General features: G+C 43.1%; 1 protein-coding gene across 3 annotated transcripts in view; it reads right to left on the bottom strand.

Annotated features, from left to right (window-relative positions):
* ARID5B (AT-rich interaction domain 5B) overlaps nucleotides 1–17,313 on the bottom strand; it is a 177,312-nt gene that overhangs the window by 33,136 nt on the left and 126,863 nt on the right. For 2 of the 3 annotated variants that reach the window (XM_032313597.1, XM_032313598.1), the window contains 3 exons: nucleotides 9,605–9,717; nucleotides 3,340–3,544; nucleotides 1,328–1,380 (listed from right to left, as the gene is read on the bottom strand). In XM_032313597.1, coding sequence (XP_032169488.1) covers nucleotides 1,328–1,380; nucleotides 3,340–3,544; nucleotides 9,605–9,717 — 371 coding nt within the window. Of the gene's footprint in view, nucleotides 1–1,327; nucleotides 1,381–3,339; nucleotides 3,545–9,604; nucleotides 9,718–11,147; nucleotides 11,850–17,313 lie in introns of those variants that run through there. The other variant, XM_032313599.1, reaches the window with a different exon arrangement.

The following is a 17,313-nucleotide window of genomic DNA, read 5'->3' as shown; positions in this document are numbered from 1 at the left end:
GAAACTACGAGCCACCTTGGCAAGAAGTCAATCTCTTTGTCCTATCCACAGATCCAACCAAGTGAAAAATCGTATTATTTATTTTACAGAGGGTGCTTGGTCAAATAAATATTTAAGTAAATTTGTGTCTATGAAACACACATTTTATAATACTTCATATGAGCATTGTATTGCTTTGTAAATGGATATGTAGATCCCAGGTCTTAAATAAACATTTTACACACACATTTACTCCCATCTTAGAGTTCTGAGTCAGAATTCATAGCAGGTATCTCTACAGTAAATACCAGATTATCCGAATCACATCATGCTTGCCATCTTTCCCCATTCCAAATCCCTGACATCAAACCATTATATTAGTTTGTGAAACAATATGCTATACCTGGCAAGAAACACTGGTGATTATGGTGGGACTAAAAATGAATTTCATTTTCTTGACTCTGTGTCTCTTACTGTCGTTTTACTATGATACAGAAATATTCCAGGTTACTTCATAAAGAAAGAAAAAAATAATTTCTTATTCAATTTCAGAAGAAACTGCACAACTTAATCTGATCATTGTGTGGAGGAGAAAATATTTCCAATGACGACATCTTCCTCTGTCAATTGATTTTATTACAGATTTCATCTCTGCGTGCTATATTAATACAGCTCTTTCTTCCTCTTTCAAGATTTTAATCTTAGTTTGTTGCTCTAACGTTTTATTGGTTCAAAATACATGTTGTAAAATCCGTGGCCATCAAATTTTCCTGTGGGCTAAAAATAACCCGTTCCTGTCAGTTAGAATTAGCTGATAAAGAGTGTCAGAGCCTGTTCTGAATAAGTTTGATAACTTCCTGTTTATGCGGCACTGACCCTTGTCTAATAAAGCTTCTTTGCCCTAGAATAAGAGAAGATTCTGCTGCATTCTATTCCTTAATGGCCAATACTGATTACTTTTGAAAGCCTTTAATACATTTCCCATATTAGACATGAACAGATGTCAGGTATGTTGCCAAGGGAAATTTCTTTTATGCAATCTTGGCTTGTTGTACAATAATAGCCCTTTCTCAACATGGGAAAAAATTACAGACCCAACTAATTTCCCTGACAGGGGAGAGTTACATATGTTTTCCACTTGTAGTTTTTACGACAAGTTTACAATTTTGCCAAACCTGGAACTAATTGGGATCATTTCCAAAAGCGGCCCAATAAACCCCCAAAAGTGTGGAGCCATTTGAGGAGGTAGTCAGGGACGGTTAGCTTTTTATTCTCTCCGTTTTGGTCAGAGAAGGGGTGGGGGAGTTAGATTGCAAAATTATTTCATTTAAGTTGCTTAAACACTTACTGTTTCATATCCTCCCAGTTTTTGAGCAGCTTGAAACATAGTCCAAAGGTTAACTGTTAGAGGGACAATAAGTATTTAGATAAGCATTGCATTAACATACTTCCAAGAAATGTCAATCAAAACATTTTGTTTTGTTTTGTTTTCAATGAGAAAGAGAAAAAAAAAAAACAACACACAAAAAACCAAACCCAAAACACTGGTACCCCAGAGAGCTAAGTTCTTAGGAAACAATTTGCCAAAGGGCATTCAACAACAGGATATATTATTACCACTTAAAATATTTCTTAAGAAACAGTCACAAATACGGAAATGGTTCTACTCTGGGGATAAAGGACAACACAGTTTTAATCCTATTGCCATCAGCACACCCAGGGAAGCTAAGTTTACAGCATCCTTGGGGACAAGTGTGAGATTTCAAAATTAGGGTTGGTCTTGTTCAACCCTTAGAAAGAAGCTATTGATTAAAGGGTACTATATCCCGCTTCCTTCAGATAAGAACTTATCACAATCAAGAAATACCAGCCACTTTTATACACGATTACCTTTTTAACAGAATGTCTGAAGGCAGCACCATATTAAGAAACCATACCGTATTTCACTAACACGTGGTGCCTTGTAATGAGTAAGAAGACACACCATTTTACCCTTGAAGTTGCAGCGACATAACAGATCAAAGGGTAGGAAGAACTCATTCACAGACGACTCGAGTCCTGAGTCCACTTAGTCCCCTAACTTGCCTGTGTGACGTTTTGAATATATACTCTTCTAGGACACATCTCCCTTTGCAGGGTTTGCGTACGTTGATGCTGTTAAACAATTATTCCAAATTGCTGGCAACCTTCTTCATTTGTCCCAAACATCATGGAATGGGACTGCTATGGATTTGACTCTTTTACAAGAGGGGAAAATTGAATTTCAAGTAATGCCTTGGTAAGGGAAATGAAGAATAAAATTAAAAAAAAAAAAAAAAAGCTCTTTGACACAACATGTTGGAAAAGCCTCGTTGAACCTTGCACTATTTCAAAGCTATCAGGAGCCCGGCCTCGGCCTTGATTTAATCTGAACCAATGCATAATGCAACAAAGCTGTTCACAGTACATTAATTTTACTTCTATTTCAAGCAACCAGTTTTCAGACAAACATTGTAATCATTCGTAGTTATATAAGTTTATAATGGCTGCGAGTGTTCTCTTGCAATCAGTGCCAATTGCTATTAGGTATGTAAATTGTTATGTAAAACATACAGGTTTGACATTCTTCATCAAAATGACACATGGTTTTAATCTAGGAAGATACATTTGGAGAAAATACTATTTCAAGCCAGGGGCTCATTGCTTTGTATGCTACAAAATCCAGACAGAGGCAAAATATATATTCGGTTGTGAAATCAGGACCGGATCTGGGTTTCTTCTCTTTTTTTTTTTCTATGGAATTCTGCTCAGCTGCGAGTTTCCTTTTCTACTTAAAAACGTATTATGATGTTTAAATGTAATCCAAAATTGGGCTTTCGGTTCAAATCTGGGTATTTTGTGTTTCCTCTGAAGTGAGGCTTTTGTTCTCTCTTAACAAATTTGGGGCTTAGGAAATACGTTTTCTCTTTCTGGTTGTTTTGTCCACCTTTCAATGTCCTCCTCTTTAAAGCTGCCTTTTTGCAGGCAACATCTGGGCCTGATAAAGTGACGTCATATTATTATCTCAGAAGAAAGGCGTTACAGACTCTCAAGATTGACAAAACAGAAAATGAGAAACTTTCAACATGTCTATTTCCAGTCATAATCAGTGGATTCAAGCCTATAAATATCTCACTGCAACTGCCCCAGAAGGGAACAGTGTAGCGGAAAGGGGCAGGGAGAAAAATCCCTGGGCTGGATGATTTGTAGATTTAGTATAAACAGAGAGAAAGCATCATCCCCAGATTAGGATTGCGACATAACCCTGAGTCAAAATTTTTTTCCCAGTTTAAAGAACAGGAGCAGTTTTGATCTTTGGGAAATGAAAACAAGCATACTTACTCTGTTTAAAACCTAAATAGGGGATCCGTTCTATCGGGGTCTTCCTTTCTTTCATGTATTTATAAAGTGCCACCAAGAAAGCCTGCTCATCTGCTCTGCACTCTTCGCCAATGGCAACCTTTGGTTTCTCTTCATTGGAGACTTTTTTACAGTTATTATGGTTATTCTTCGGCTTGGACAAGGCTGACCTGGCCTCACATTTCACCTGGAAAAGGGGGAAAAATATGCCACGTCAAGTCAAGTACCACCTTGGAGCACTCACAAAGACACAGCCAGTGACAGCTTTCACTGTGTGGGAGCGGGGAGCCAGTAAATTAACTTTGCCCTGAAGTAGCATTATAGAGGCAACATTGAGTATGAATTGTCTCAGATCACCAGGTGGAAACTTTCTGTAAAGGGCCGGGTAGTAAATATTGCAGGCTGTGGGGCCAGATCGTCTCTGTTGCAACTACTCAACTAGCGCAGAAGCAGTCACAGACGTAGAAGTGAATGGGTATGGCTGTGTTCCAATAAAACTTTATTTATAGAAACAGGTGGTGAGGGGCCATAGTTTGCCAAACTACGCCAGCCTTCTAGTCCTTGCAAGTGTGTTGATAGGAAACCAGAAACAGTGTCCCCATCTGGTGGAACCATTCTTTTGCCTCTTTACACACTTTTATTTTCCCAAGGGGCACCATCTGTTAATGTCATTGAACAAAATCGTGTCTTTTTAATAAATAGTCCCATATCACGCACTTTGCATCAACATGGAAGAAAGTTTATTTCTTCACAGTAAACGTTTCTTGTTGCTACTGTTTCCTGCCACCTGAAAAAAACATGTCAATGCCAGCAGATGTTGGCATCAGGAACACCTGCAAGGTGGGTTCTGTCACTTGAGGGGGATGCCCAGATATATCCTCAGTAGGAAACAAAAGATTCCCACTCTTCAATGGCTTTTTGGTCAGCTCTGAGAATGTAATAGGAAATATTAACTTGCCACAAAGGAAAGAGTAGAGGTCAGCTAAAAACCAAAGACGAGTAATGGAAAGCGCCATAATTAAAAAATTAATGGCAGCCAACGTGCCAGATGTTGTTCCTTCCACACTCTAGGCGAATACGGAACTCGGCAAACTGAGTGGCTAACCTAATGTTCCCTGTTCACTGCCATGTTCTACAAGAGGCCTTTGATGGTTGTTAAATATAACGCTAAGTTGCTGAGCTATTTTAATTGTAAAAGGGGGAAGTACAAAGGGTCAGACTTTGAGTTCAAGTGCGCCCATGGGGAATGTGTACATTCTGATATTCTTTACATCTCCGTATCTAACATCGGAGAGAATAGGGCAAGTGCTGGGGAAATGTTATGAATAAAAATGTCCCACATACTCAACATTGTTTTCCATTTCAGTTTTTTGACCCCTCTTTCTCTTTCCCTTCAGCCTCTCCTTTCTAGGCTTTAAGAATATAAAAGGCTGTGCTTATTTATACAAGGGAACTGTATCCTCCTGCAAGGGTTTTCTTTAACTTATTCTCTCAAGCGAACGTGCGAGGTTAGTATCTTTAGACTGGTTCTGGAAAAAAATAAAACTTCCTGTACAACTCATTCAACTGGGCTTCGAGATAAGATTTTAATTTTGAAGGGGCTGTGCAAATGGGACTAAAACACTCCTCCACGTAGAATTTTTACTTACAATATTTTCAAACTTGAGTACTTTGTCACATCACATTAAGGTGAACATCCTGTGAAACTTTACGTTGTCATCATTTCTCACTGCCAAATTTTAGACTGAGTCTCAAGTTCTGATGAAATCTCTAATTTAATGGCTTTTGAAATCAGAAAATCATTCCAGTTTTAATCTGCATTGCCCTGGCCTTTTGTGAGTGCTTACGATGTGGCCGGGCTCTGTTCTAAGCATTTTTAAAGGTATTATCTCATTTTATGTCTGCAACCCTAGCAAGGCACGTGATTATTCTTGCGTGAGAGATGAGGAAACTGAGGCACAGAGGGGATGAATGAGAGCCACAGGATCATGTCCAAATTAGTATGCAGTGAGCTTGGGATCTGAACCCAGGTAGTCTCATTCTTGTGGTAATCAACACCATAATTTACTGACACTCATAAAAAAATGAAATCCAGAGTCAAAATACACTTCCAATTAAAAGCATATCTTATCACTAGGCATTACAAAACCTTAGAAACGTGATCTATCAAATGAGGAATACAAGATAAAACTAGGTGGTTTCCAAAGCATAGAAGGGCTCCATTCCTTCTATTGTATATTGAGCAAAGGGAAGGAAACCAGTATCAACTGAGGCCCAGCAGTGAGCTGGATTCAGTGCTGTGGACTTCCTATAGTCCACCAAATGTTCACAAAAATCATCAGAGGGAGGCCTCTAGCTCCATTTTATAGTTGAGGAAAATGAAGCTTGGCGAGGTTATGTATTTTGTAGTTGGCTCATGGGGTCAGAACTCTGGCTTTGGACTCAGGTGGGCCTCACTCCAAATCCTGGTTTTGCACAAACAGGAGCAGATACAAGATTTGCATATAAAACAGCCTGAGTCTTAAACTTGCAGCGATCATGGGCCATTATTTATATTATGAGGTCAGAAGCACCACTGTTAAGGAAGTATGAGCCTTCCCTTAAGGTCTAGAAGGCTGCCTAACCTTCTGCCTCAAACTGTGCAAAAGCATCCAGAAATAGAAGGAAAGCATGGACAAGGTGCACAAACCAGATCCAAAGTCATTCAGACTCCCTCCTTTGTAAAGAAGGCTCCTGGGCAAGGCAGGCTACCACCTACTGAACTCCATCTTGAACCTTGGTGGGTGAGCCAGCAGGTTTCTCCTCTTTAGGGCTCCGGGGTGGGGACAAGCAGATGCCTTGTAAGAAGTGAGCAGTGGTTTCCTTTCTCCCGCTAGCTCCATATATTTCTTGAGTTAACAAAAAGGAGCCCTTTAGGCTATTACTCTATTTCTGGGTAGGACCTGGCCAACTTCCTTTCTACATATTTTCACATTTACCCCAAATATTCTCTTTTTCAGTTAACATTAATCTCCTGCAATTTTAAAAACAGGAGGTGGTCTTCATGTTGATCTTGAGAATGCCCAACCTTTGGATGGTGACAGTTAATTCCTAGATCTGTTTTTCCCAACCTGAACACCTTCTACTTGTTTAATTCACTAAGAGCTTTGGGGTTTCTAAAGTGATTGAGGAAGTGCTAATTAAAGAATCCACATTTAATGTTTTCAGTGAACCACCACCTATTTGATATTAACCACATCCCTTCACTGGTCTGAGTTATAACTAATCCAGCCTCAACGGGGGCAGCAAGATGTGATGAACCAGCAAGAAAGAAGAAGCGACAGTCTAATTTTGATGTGGTCATTAACTTGCTAGGAGACCCTCATCTTCCCTCCAGTGAAGCAGGAAGGATAATTCCTGGGAGTGGTTCTGAGGAACTGGAGGAAACATAGTGAAAATAATGAAAGTATCACATTTGTGAAATATCAAAGGGATATTTGTGATTTAAGGGAAAGAAAATATGGCACACCATGGTTTCCCTCTTTTTGTTCCTTTTTGAGTATAAAGCACCTGTAATATATTTCTGGCCTTTCAAAAGTGCCTACAGAATGTGAAAAGTCATTTGCCCTCTATCTGTGGGGGCTTCCCATTAGAGGACTGGACTGAGAGATTTTTCTTGTACAGATCACCATATGAATGGGCTTGGGCCCACATCAGCTGCCATAAGATGGTCCCAGGGAATCCGCAGGGTTTGGTTGGACACTTTCAAGACATCTTCAGAGAACTGGTAGCCTCTTTCCCGTGTGACTTTTCCTGTCTTTGGAAAGCCATGAGATCCTCCATCCCTTGAAAAAGGGGAGTCTGGCAAAGCTGGCTTTTACATTTTCATTGAAAGAGTACAACCTTTTGACGGCAATAGGCAAATTACTCGAACTGCTCTTCCAGCCATGCAGACCACAAACCCAGGAGGTTCTCAGTCTAGAGAGCTTTGCTCTGTGGAGCTGGTATGTATCCATGGTTAGAAATAGTCTGTTTGAGACACTTTTGTAAAACACAGTCACACAGGTGTTGGTCATAAAGCCCAACTGTCACTTGAAATATTGCTTCCAGTTCAGCAAGTGATCCGATGGTCTCAGGCTTGTAATCTCTATGACAGTGTTTCAAGAGAAAAGACCTCTTTAAGACATAAATGCCTTTCTAGTGGTTGTCTTGGTCCCAGAGGTGGCCTGCTCATTTTGTAGAGACTTCCCCTCTGTGTGCTGGGGTCAACACACAAGCCCACCATACTCCATGCCTACTAGTCTCTTTCTTTTAGTTGAGGTGGTCTTGCCAGACCCATTGGAAGTGACCAAGGCAGAACTGTAATCCAAGACTTTGAGAAGAGCTGGGTGTTTAGACCAAAGCCCAGGGGCTGACGGCGGCCGGAGCCTCATCCGCTCACCACTGAAACCAACGATGGAAGGATGATGAACCTCCTTGTGAAGATTCTGAACGGCAGCGTTGATGGGGGTAGGGAGAGAGGGTCTCCTAGAAAACCCAGGTTTGACTACAATCCTGCCTAAGAATCCAGTGAACATGAAATACAGAACAGGCTCCTGTTCTCTTCAGTTTTGTGGGTTCTACTGTGAGTGTTGGGCAGCCTTCCATGGAGAGAAATATTGGAGGTGCTGGTCTTTCAGATGAATTTGTATGAGTTTTGTAAAATTCCCAGAGGCATCCCAGATGACATGGGAAGGAGCTTCATTCATCCTGTTGGGCTCAGGTACAAACATACTGGGGTAAACACATGATGTCACCTTGGAGGTATGGGGCAGGGGGCCAACCTAAGATATCAGCAGGGCAAGCTCGGTTGAAGGCTAAGATCCTAAAACTTTCTCACTCCATCCTACAGTATCTTGCAAACCACATCACAGGGAAAAAACAGTTCCTGCTGACATCCTTCGAGGCCATGCAAGCTGATAGGTAGTTCTAGTGCTGAGATGTCCAAATTACTAGAAAATGTCATTCTTGGTACCCTTGTGCACTCATTTGCAGAAGGTCAAAAGAGCAGGACAAAAATAACTTTAGGGAAATACAGATCGGTGTGTAGCCAGAAAATACACATTTCTACTGGCTGATCTCTTCTTAACCCTTTGCATTCTTGGAAGCACGAAGCAATCCTAACCAAAAAGTCCTCAGCACTTCCTGATAAAAGAATCATCTGCTAAAAATAAGATTTATAAACTGTGGCTGTCTAGGGTTGGCTTCATTACACTGGGAAGAGGAGTGATATACAGAGCAGAGTAACAGCAGACTGCCAACACAGAACCAAATTCTTATTTTCCTACATCAGAATCTTCCAAATTCACCACTAGTGAAAATGTTCCCATTTTCGTTAAGTTTAGTCCTTGGATCTGGAAACATAGGATCAGTTGAAATCTGGTCTTTAATTTGGGTCCTAAAGGGGTTATTGCTACCTTTGGCACAGAATCAACACCTAAGTGCAAACACCTGGTAAACAGAACCATGCACATCTGACTAACCCCACAAAAGTAAAAAAGATAAGTCTAAAAACATGAAGTGACCCTTCACCCTTCATGGCGCTAAATACCTTGGGCGTGCACTTTCAGGACTCCGAGGAATGCTTGGGCAAAATGGGCCTGGGCCCTGAGAAATAGTTTAGAATTTGGATTTTCATTCTGTGTTAATAGAGATTTTTCAGGAGATACAATTGCATATACGGGTACCTGTATCCATGTAACTGTTTTTTCCATACAGGTAAACATCTTCAGTTTTAGTCTACGATAAATTAGAGGTGACTTTGGAAAAACAGAACTAAAAAACGCAATTCTAGCCATTTCTAATTTCATCCTCTGTTAATCTCTGCAACATATTTAGATGAACACGTTCAGAAAGAGGATGGTTCAGCTTGGTCTATTTTTGATACAAGCAGAGTAAACTATGTCATTGTGTCACCTTCTATGAAATCTCAGCTTCAGTGACGTGGGCGCTTAATCATCTGTCCTTTACCCAACAGGCCAGACTGGGAGGTGGGAAGTCTTTCTGTTGACTAATCAAAAATGCCTACGCTCCCCCCTCCCCCAGCCACCCAGGGGAGGGGAGGTGCTGGGAACAGACCCAGAGAGCTGTGAATACCAAAGCCAGATTCTGAATTGAAAACTGCCACCAAGACACCAGAGCAGAGAGATAAAGAGAAAAAGGGAAAAAAGAAAAAAAAAAAAAAAGAAAAGATATAGCCAAACAGAGAGCAGGAAGTGAACGATCATACCTTGGCCACAGCCTTGCCATCAGAGTTGTTGTTGGAATCTTTAACACCACTGAAAGAATCTCTTCTCTGTGGGCATGGCTTCTTTTTGCGTGGTCTGCCTTTAAGATTTGGCGCTGAAAACAAACGAAGAACAACTCATGTACATTTTCACTGGCATGGGTTTCCTTATGAAGAGAGATCAAGCATGTTGAATAGAGATGTGCCCTCTAACCTGTTCGGAGGGCACGCAGGTGTGCAAGCCTACCCTCACGTTATGCTCCCTTCTCTGAAGGCTTGCGTCTTAGTAGACTCTACGGTTCTGTACATGCTTCCCAAAGCTAATCTAGCACACCTGTCCGATTAGCGTACATGAAACGAAGCTATCAGCTCCCAAGGACAACAATAAGGAACTTCCCTATTGTTAGGAAAGAAACATGTTGAGCTGAAGGACAACCCTAAGCCAGGCTCCCAGATGATTCTTTTTTGTTTTGTATCTCGTTTTCAGAAACCTAGGTGACTTGCCAGCCCATTACGGTCTCCTAGTAATGCAGCGTTCGAAAACCTCTGTCCTCAAAAGTGGAGACATGAGCGTTTTCTGAAACTGTGGTCCATACAAGTGGATAGGATACAAATAAGTAGGGAGAGAGCACAGAAAGTGCATTCATGATAACAATCAGAAAGCTAGTCTTACACGTATTTACAATAATATTGTGACCAGCGTGTCTCAGATCTTAGCAAATCTGGCACCAACATTCAAATCAGCATGCTCTTTTCCCTTCCAGTGGAGCTTTTATGACGATCTCGAGGGTTATTTAAAATAACTTGCAAAGATCACACTGGGGTTGGCCTGATTCCGTGAAGGGTATACTTTTTTAAAGCCACAGACAAGATGCAAAATCAAAGTTCTAGTTCATCCTTGATGCTGAGCTCGAATCCTTTTATGATCCACACAGAAAGCAGCAAAAAGAGAGTGGCTGTTTATCTAGTGCTCCGAGTGTCCGGCATCAGCTTTCACACCGAGCTCCATCAGTCACCCAAGCTGAGCAAAATTAAAACAACGCACTAACCTAGAAGCCCTTAAACAGTTCCAAACAAATGAATTACACCCCAAGCCGTGTTCTTCCAGCCTTTTCGAGACACCCACACTTTTTCATTGCTTTAAGGTAGGATGACAACAGTGCCAATTCCGAACAACTCGGGACGCTTTTAATTGCTGTCCATCTTCCTGACATCACACAGTGAACCAGGCGTTTTGGAACATCTGATACTGCACTCCTCTCCCTCACAGAACAAGTCCTGCTCCTTCGATTTTTCTACTGTGGATAACAGCTCTGCTGCTGGGGAAACCTCGGGAAAGCGGAGCTGCCTTTCCAGTTGGACAAAAGTTTAAAAAGTGGCTTGTGGGGCTCAGGCTCCCCCTCCCAAACCCCCTGTCCTCTCCTCCCCACCCCCCACCCCCCGGCGGACGAGTGTCCAGAAGTCCATCCCCCAAAGCCAGCCTGGAATTATCACGAGGAAACCAACTCCCAGACAAAAATCAAAGCAAAGAGAAAGTCACGATTACCCATTCCAGTCGACAAACATCTGTCTGAGGATGTCTGCGCTCCTGAAAGCTACAGCATGTGACCGCTTCCCGGCCACGTCCCTGGAAGTCTCGATTTGACTTGGTGTGGCTGTCAGCTTCCCTCCCAAGGCGAATGTGATTGCGAATGCGAGCTGCCAGGCTCCGCGCTCTGCTTACAACTCCCCTCCCCCCGCAGCTCCATTACTCATGTAAACACACAGCAGTGACTAGCACGGAGTGTGTGGGATGAGCTCTGAGGACTTTGCCGGAGTTGCCAGACGGGCAGGGAGGGCTCTGCTCTCTCCCCCGCCCTGCACGGGGCTGGTGATTTCATCGGGCCTGTTTTGTGGATCCTGACCTCCTGCTCCCCTGTCCCAGCCTCCTGCCACCACCTTCCATGAACCGGCCCCAGCCTCAGCCCCGAGCCAGGGCGTGGACTATTTTGGTTCGAGACTCTGTGTGGCACAGAAGTGTTTCCACAACGGACCCAAGTGCTAAGACTTTAATGAGCGTGAGGGGAGGATGTCCTTTCATGTCCCTTATCAAAATAATAGCCCAGCAGAAAGAGCTGACAGAAAGGGAGCAGAACGCGGGGTAGGTCTGAGACATTTCACGAAAAGAAACAAAATAGGATCGCCTCTGTTCTCAGACTTGTTAACTACGATCTCTCCTTCCTCACATTTTGGCAAAAAACCCACTTAAACCTAAAAGCATCTCTTTCCAGAAAGCTTTCAAATCCCAAAGGCCTTTTAGATAGAACTTGTACTGAACAGGCTGTTTTAAATACAGGCAGAGGTTCCGGGAACTGACAATAGGTCATCCTCAAATTGGGTCTATTTTCTCCATTCTTTGAGCTGTTTTCAGAACCCAGAGAAGCACATGCCCTTCCCCAGCAAATTCTGAGAATCATAAATTTAGAACAGGCTAGCACCTAATATTCTGCTCACACAAACTTAACTCTAAATGGGATCTGATCAAGAGAAAAAAGCCTTTTGTTCCTAATGAGGCAAGTCGCTGACACTGCAGGTAGGCTAGGCAAATCCCACCGATCGCTCAAGCCTCAAACTCACAGACCTCGCTTCTCCTTTCCCTTCTCCCCTCCTTGTCTGGCTTTCTCTTCTGGAAGGTACCACTGTATTCGTGATATTTTAGCTGTGGTTTAGGGGTTATTTTAGCCTCGGTTGGAGGGTCCTGAAGATGGCAGGACCATGTGGACTCTTCTGTCACCTGCCCAGCACACACCCAGGAGACGGCATTACTAGTATCAACTTGGTGAATGAAAAAGTGACGGATGGAACTAAAGATGCCCACAGATACCTCCTTCAAGTTTTCATGAGCCAAACCCACCACCCTGGCCATGTGCGTACCTGTCGTACTAGGCACCTGTAAAACTGCATTCCCTTCACACTATTTACACTTGAGCTCTGGGAATGTAACCCAGAGACTTGCAAGTTTGCTCCGTGAATTGAGACAGAAAACCCAAGGTCCTTGGTTCCTGATGTCTATGTCTGGCATCTTGGAAGGGCTGTGATCTTGTCCCCAAGGCCCCAGTGCCCCAAAGACCAGATGTTCAAAGTCCCAGGGAGGATGGAGCATGCAGGACTGGGGGAGGGGGGCCCATAATATATTCTGAAACCTCTGGGATCTATAAGACCCCAGGGGAAGCTTTGGAATTGAGGGGCTGGCTATTTGGGGGGAGTAAAAGTTCTGGTTACTTCAGGCTACTTTTTTTTTTCTCATAGAGTCAAGAGAACAAATCATTTGCTAGGCAGGCGAGTGAAAACAAATGCTTTATGGTGTGGTGGTGGTCAGGAGTGTGGGGAGCCAGCAGTAAAGTTGTTGAGAGCACAACTGGTTCTAGTCAGTCCCACTACAAAATAAAAAAGTAAGTAAGTAAGTAAGTAACTAACTAACTAACTAAATAAATAGTGAGAAGCCATAAATGCATGGTGACTTTCACATGTGTATATAATCCACAGCCCAGCTCTGGCCGGGCTTACTCACAGCGTTCAGTCAATGCTCTTCACATGAATGTTTTCAATACTACACACAAACAGTAAGAATAGCTGCTCTTTACTGAGCACTTTCTCTGTGCCAGTCAGCCCTTTGCCTATAATAACTCATTTAAAACTCGCAGCAAACCAGCAGGAAGGGGAGATTATTATCCCCATTTTCCAGACCAGGAAACCGAGACACAGAAGAAATTACTTGTCTTAGGTCTTGCAACTGGTTATAGGTAGCAGAAGGAGTCCAACCCAGGCCACTGGATTTTATCCGGAGTCCCTGTTTTAAGGAACTTCTAACAGACAGAGGCATTCATTCTGTCCAATAATGAGATAGCTATATGGTTAACGTGGGCTGGTAGTCACCAGGGAGCTTTCCCCAAACAAAAACACCCAAATACCACATAGCACATGGGTGCAGGGCCCATCTTAGGCAGCCAACGACATCCTACAGGCTTGGCATGGAGCAGGGTCCCCGCCGACCTGACTCAGCGGTAGGTGGAAAGGCTTCCACTAATGCCGCACAGGTCTATAACACTGAGAGAGCCAACCACATTCCCCCTTTGCAGGAGGCCACCGACTCTTCTGCCTGAACAGTGAAAGATCTCTGTGGTTTTTAAAAAATCTTTCCTCTCTGACTGCCCATCTGTTCCTCTTACTCAGCGTCATGAAATTAACAAGTATGCGCCTTTGTGAAGTCACTACTATTTCCATTGGTGTTGATCCCAGGAGCACTGGCGACCGCCGGTGCTCCGGGCGCCTTTGACATCTGACCCGCATGTTTTGTTTTTTCCTCTTCTTAACTCCGTCAAATATTAATAAAATAGAACCTTTTTTTTTAAAGACAACATAGCAAAACAAGGTTTGGGGGTTTGTTTGTTTTCTTAACACGTCTAGAAGCTCAGAATTTCCAGGCATTCTTTTATATGTTCACTTCACTATGGGTTCTGACAAGTTACGTGTCAGGGCAGCGCCAGGTGTGGGAAACTTTCAGCTCAACCCCAACTCTTGAAATAATAATAATAAAACAAAGGAAATGTAACCAGTTACTGGCAAAGTAAATTGCTTTTGGCTTAAACGTTCCTGTTTTTTTCTACTGTGTTCTTCCTGTCATGACCGTCTCTCTTTTTTTATAACATTTATGCTCTTGGAAATACCACGAAGATAAACTGCTATAAAAGCGGGATTGACTCATCAGTTAACAACTCTTTCTTCTCATTTTGCAGAGAGCATTTTGTTGCCAAAGCAGCTCCATATTCTCTCGAGAAATTCTTTGCGAGCTCCCTCTTAGAGATAGGACTTGCTTGTTGGTGGGGACTGCAGTTAGGGGGATGGAAAGCCAGGCATCATTTTCCTAAGAGTTTGACCCCCAGGGTGAATATCTAGAGGAAGTTGGCAGAGTGTTAGCTCACTTGATTTGCAAGTTTTGTGTGTGTGCGCATGTGCGTGTGCGTGTGCGTGTGTGTGTGTGTGTTTTAAACACTAAACCCAAGCCAGAAAACTAAACTCCTCTGACTGATGTATTAGGGACTGACAAACATCGTTCCATGTATAGTATGCATCACTGATAATACTTTGCATTTCTGTAATGCCTTTCCTCTGAGCATCTCAATTCTCTGGTATATTTGCTTTATAGACAATAATCTTAAAATACTCTGGCAAGTTTCAGCATGGAGCATTGCTCTTGCTGGAAAAAAAATACCCTAATTTAGTTATCATTTACTGTGTTCTATTTTCAATGTTTCCCTTTTGACTATTTAGAAACTTCCTCTTTCACTACAACAAAAATAGGATGAGTGTTTTTAAAGTTATTAATGTATGAGTAAAAGATTTAGAAACCATGCATGGCAGAAGGCTTGATCAAAGCCACTCCTGAAATTTATGGGTGTAATAAAAGAAAGGCATTTCACAGATAATCTCTTACAGAATTTCAGTTTTCAAATACTTGGGAAAAAAGAAAAGAAAAACAGAAGCTCTCAGCCCTCATTTTGGCTTTAACTTAAAGCCAACATTTTTAGTTTAAAAATTCATAAATGATTCCCTGAAACGTTCACTTCAAATCCGCAGCTAGATTCCCTATACTCACTGCTCCACACCTAAGAGAATGATGCCAGGAAGCGGCGGCAGCTGCTGGTGCTCTTCAAAGTCTGTTAACTGGTTGAATCTTTCTCTGAATGCGCAGAGCATTCATGACACACAGATTTAACAATTTTCAAATTTACTTGTATTCTGTTTTCCCATAAACAACCTTCTACACCCAACAGGAATGTCTGGGAAGCAACCATGTTGTCTGAGACACAAGCCCTTGGGGCTATTGACGTGCCTGACTCCATCTTGTGGGACGGTCCCACCTTAAGGATGTCTTGACTGCAAGAGGCGAGAGGTAAGACAAACAGCAAACAAAACCCACTGCAAGACTGTTATCATTTTCCACAACTGTTCTGACAGTTCCCTTTTCCAGGGTTTTTTTTTTTTTTTTTCTTAAACCAAGGCATGAACGAGAATAGTTCAGAGGCGTGAACTGAGGCAGGAGCCGCCCTCAAAATGCCCTGAGCGATGACCGCTGCATGTGCCCCAGAGGGCCCATCACACTACCACCCTGGATGTCGTGGCTGCTGCAAGTGTCCACGTCTGCATTGGCTCCAGCCATCCCCTGGCGCTGTTTGGACCACTGGGCCCATAACCACGATTTAGCATTTCCACTGAACAACCCTCTCTCAGAACCCAGGGCCGCTTCCACCTCCTGTGAGGGGTGAGCAGTTGTGTTTGTTAGAAGGAGGGCAGGGGGCAAAAAAGAAAGGAAGCAGGCTTCCCACGAGGTCCTGCCACTTTGGCTGTTTGTCAGCTTCACTGAGATCCCCACAAGTCACTAATGAGAGTGGAACGTCTTAGTACGTTTGTCATACCTGGACTGCCTGGGCAGCTGAAGTCCAAAACAGCCTCGGACTTCATTGACTGCTCAACAAACCACGTAAATCAACACACTTGTAATCCCTTCCAAAACATGCCCAGTCTTACTCACTCTTTGTTTCATACTTGTGAATGCTGGAGCAATCGTTAATGCCCCTGATCAAAGTTTTAGTAATTTCATAGGCATGTGATTTGCATAGCTATTTCCTGATCCGCCTTCTCTCTGCCCCGGAGGTCTTCATTTCTCAGAAACACTTAAAAACACAGATTATTTGACTTCTCCCCTTCCCCCACCCTATAAATGGAACTCGATTTGCTAGCTCATCTGTATTGCTAATTGGTTTGAAAGCATGTGACTCCACGCGTTCTTGCCATTAAAACACAAGCAAACCTCTTTTTCAGTCAGGTTTTACCAGCAGTGACAGGCAGATTTCTATCTTGATTTCCCCTCTGTGTCTCGAGGAGGGAGAGAAATTTAAATGACCAAATGTTATCTATATATTATTCTGAAACAATGTAGTGAATTCCAAAGGAATGCAGAAATGTTCTAGAAGTGTATAACAGGCTTGTCTACAAGGGCTCTGGCAAAGACGAAGGGGATTAGAGACACTTTCCACTACCACTTACGGAATAAAGGGAAAATCTGGGAGCTAAATCTGGGTGTAGAGTGAGGAGAGAAGGCTTCTAGGTTTTCAGGAGACTGACTCTGGAAATAGGGAAGGAGATTGAAATCCATGCCCGACCTGTCAAACCCTCAGCTCCCCTTTGGTTTGCTCTGGCCCCTCACAGTATCTGCCAGGGGCCCCATTCTCAGGGAAGGGTCCCCTTAAGGACCCGTGAAAGGCACCTAGGTGGCGGCCCGCAGCTCTTTCACAAGTGCTCATTTGTCTTTGAGGTGATGAGGTGTCTGCATGCACCACAGCATCAGAAGCTGATGGAAGTCCAAATTTTACAATTCTGTAAAGAAACATCAGGGCCGAGTGGACACCTGAGGACACAGCTTGGTGCACAGAGTACATTCTGGTGGCAGTTTGGTCCCGGTGTTACCGCTCTACACAAAGGGTCAGATTTCCCTCGCCAGCCGCAAGGTCTTGTCATGAAGCTGCAAACCCGGCAAAACCAAAAATGGTCTCTAAAAATGCCAATGGGTGGCTCTGTGGGTTAAAGCCTCTGCCTTCAGCTCAGGTCGTGATCCCAGGGTCCTGGGATCGAGCCCCGCATCGGGCTCTCTGCTCAGCGGGGAACCTGTTTCT

This window comes from Mustela erminea, chromosome 14, assembly GCF_009829155.1.
Source record: "Mustela erminea isolate mMusErm1 chromosome 14, mMusErm1.Pri, whole genome shotgun sequence".
Classification (NCBI taxonomy): domain Eukaryota; kingdom Metazoa; phylum Chordata; class Mammalia; order Carnivora; family Mustelidae; genus Mustela; species Mustela erminea.
This window is presented reverse-complemented; position numbering and strand designations above follow the sequence as displayed.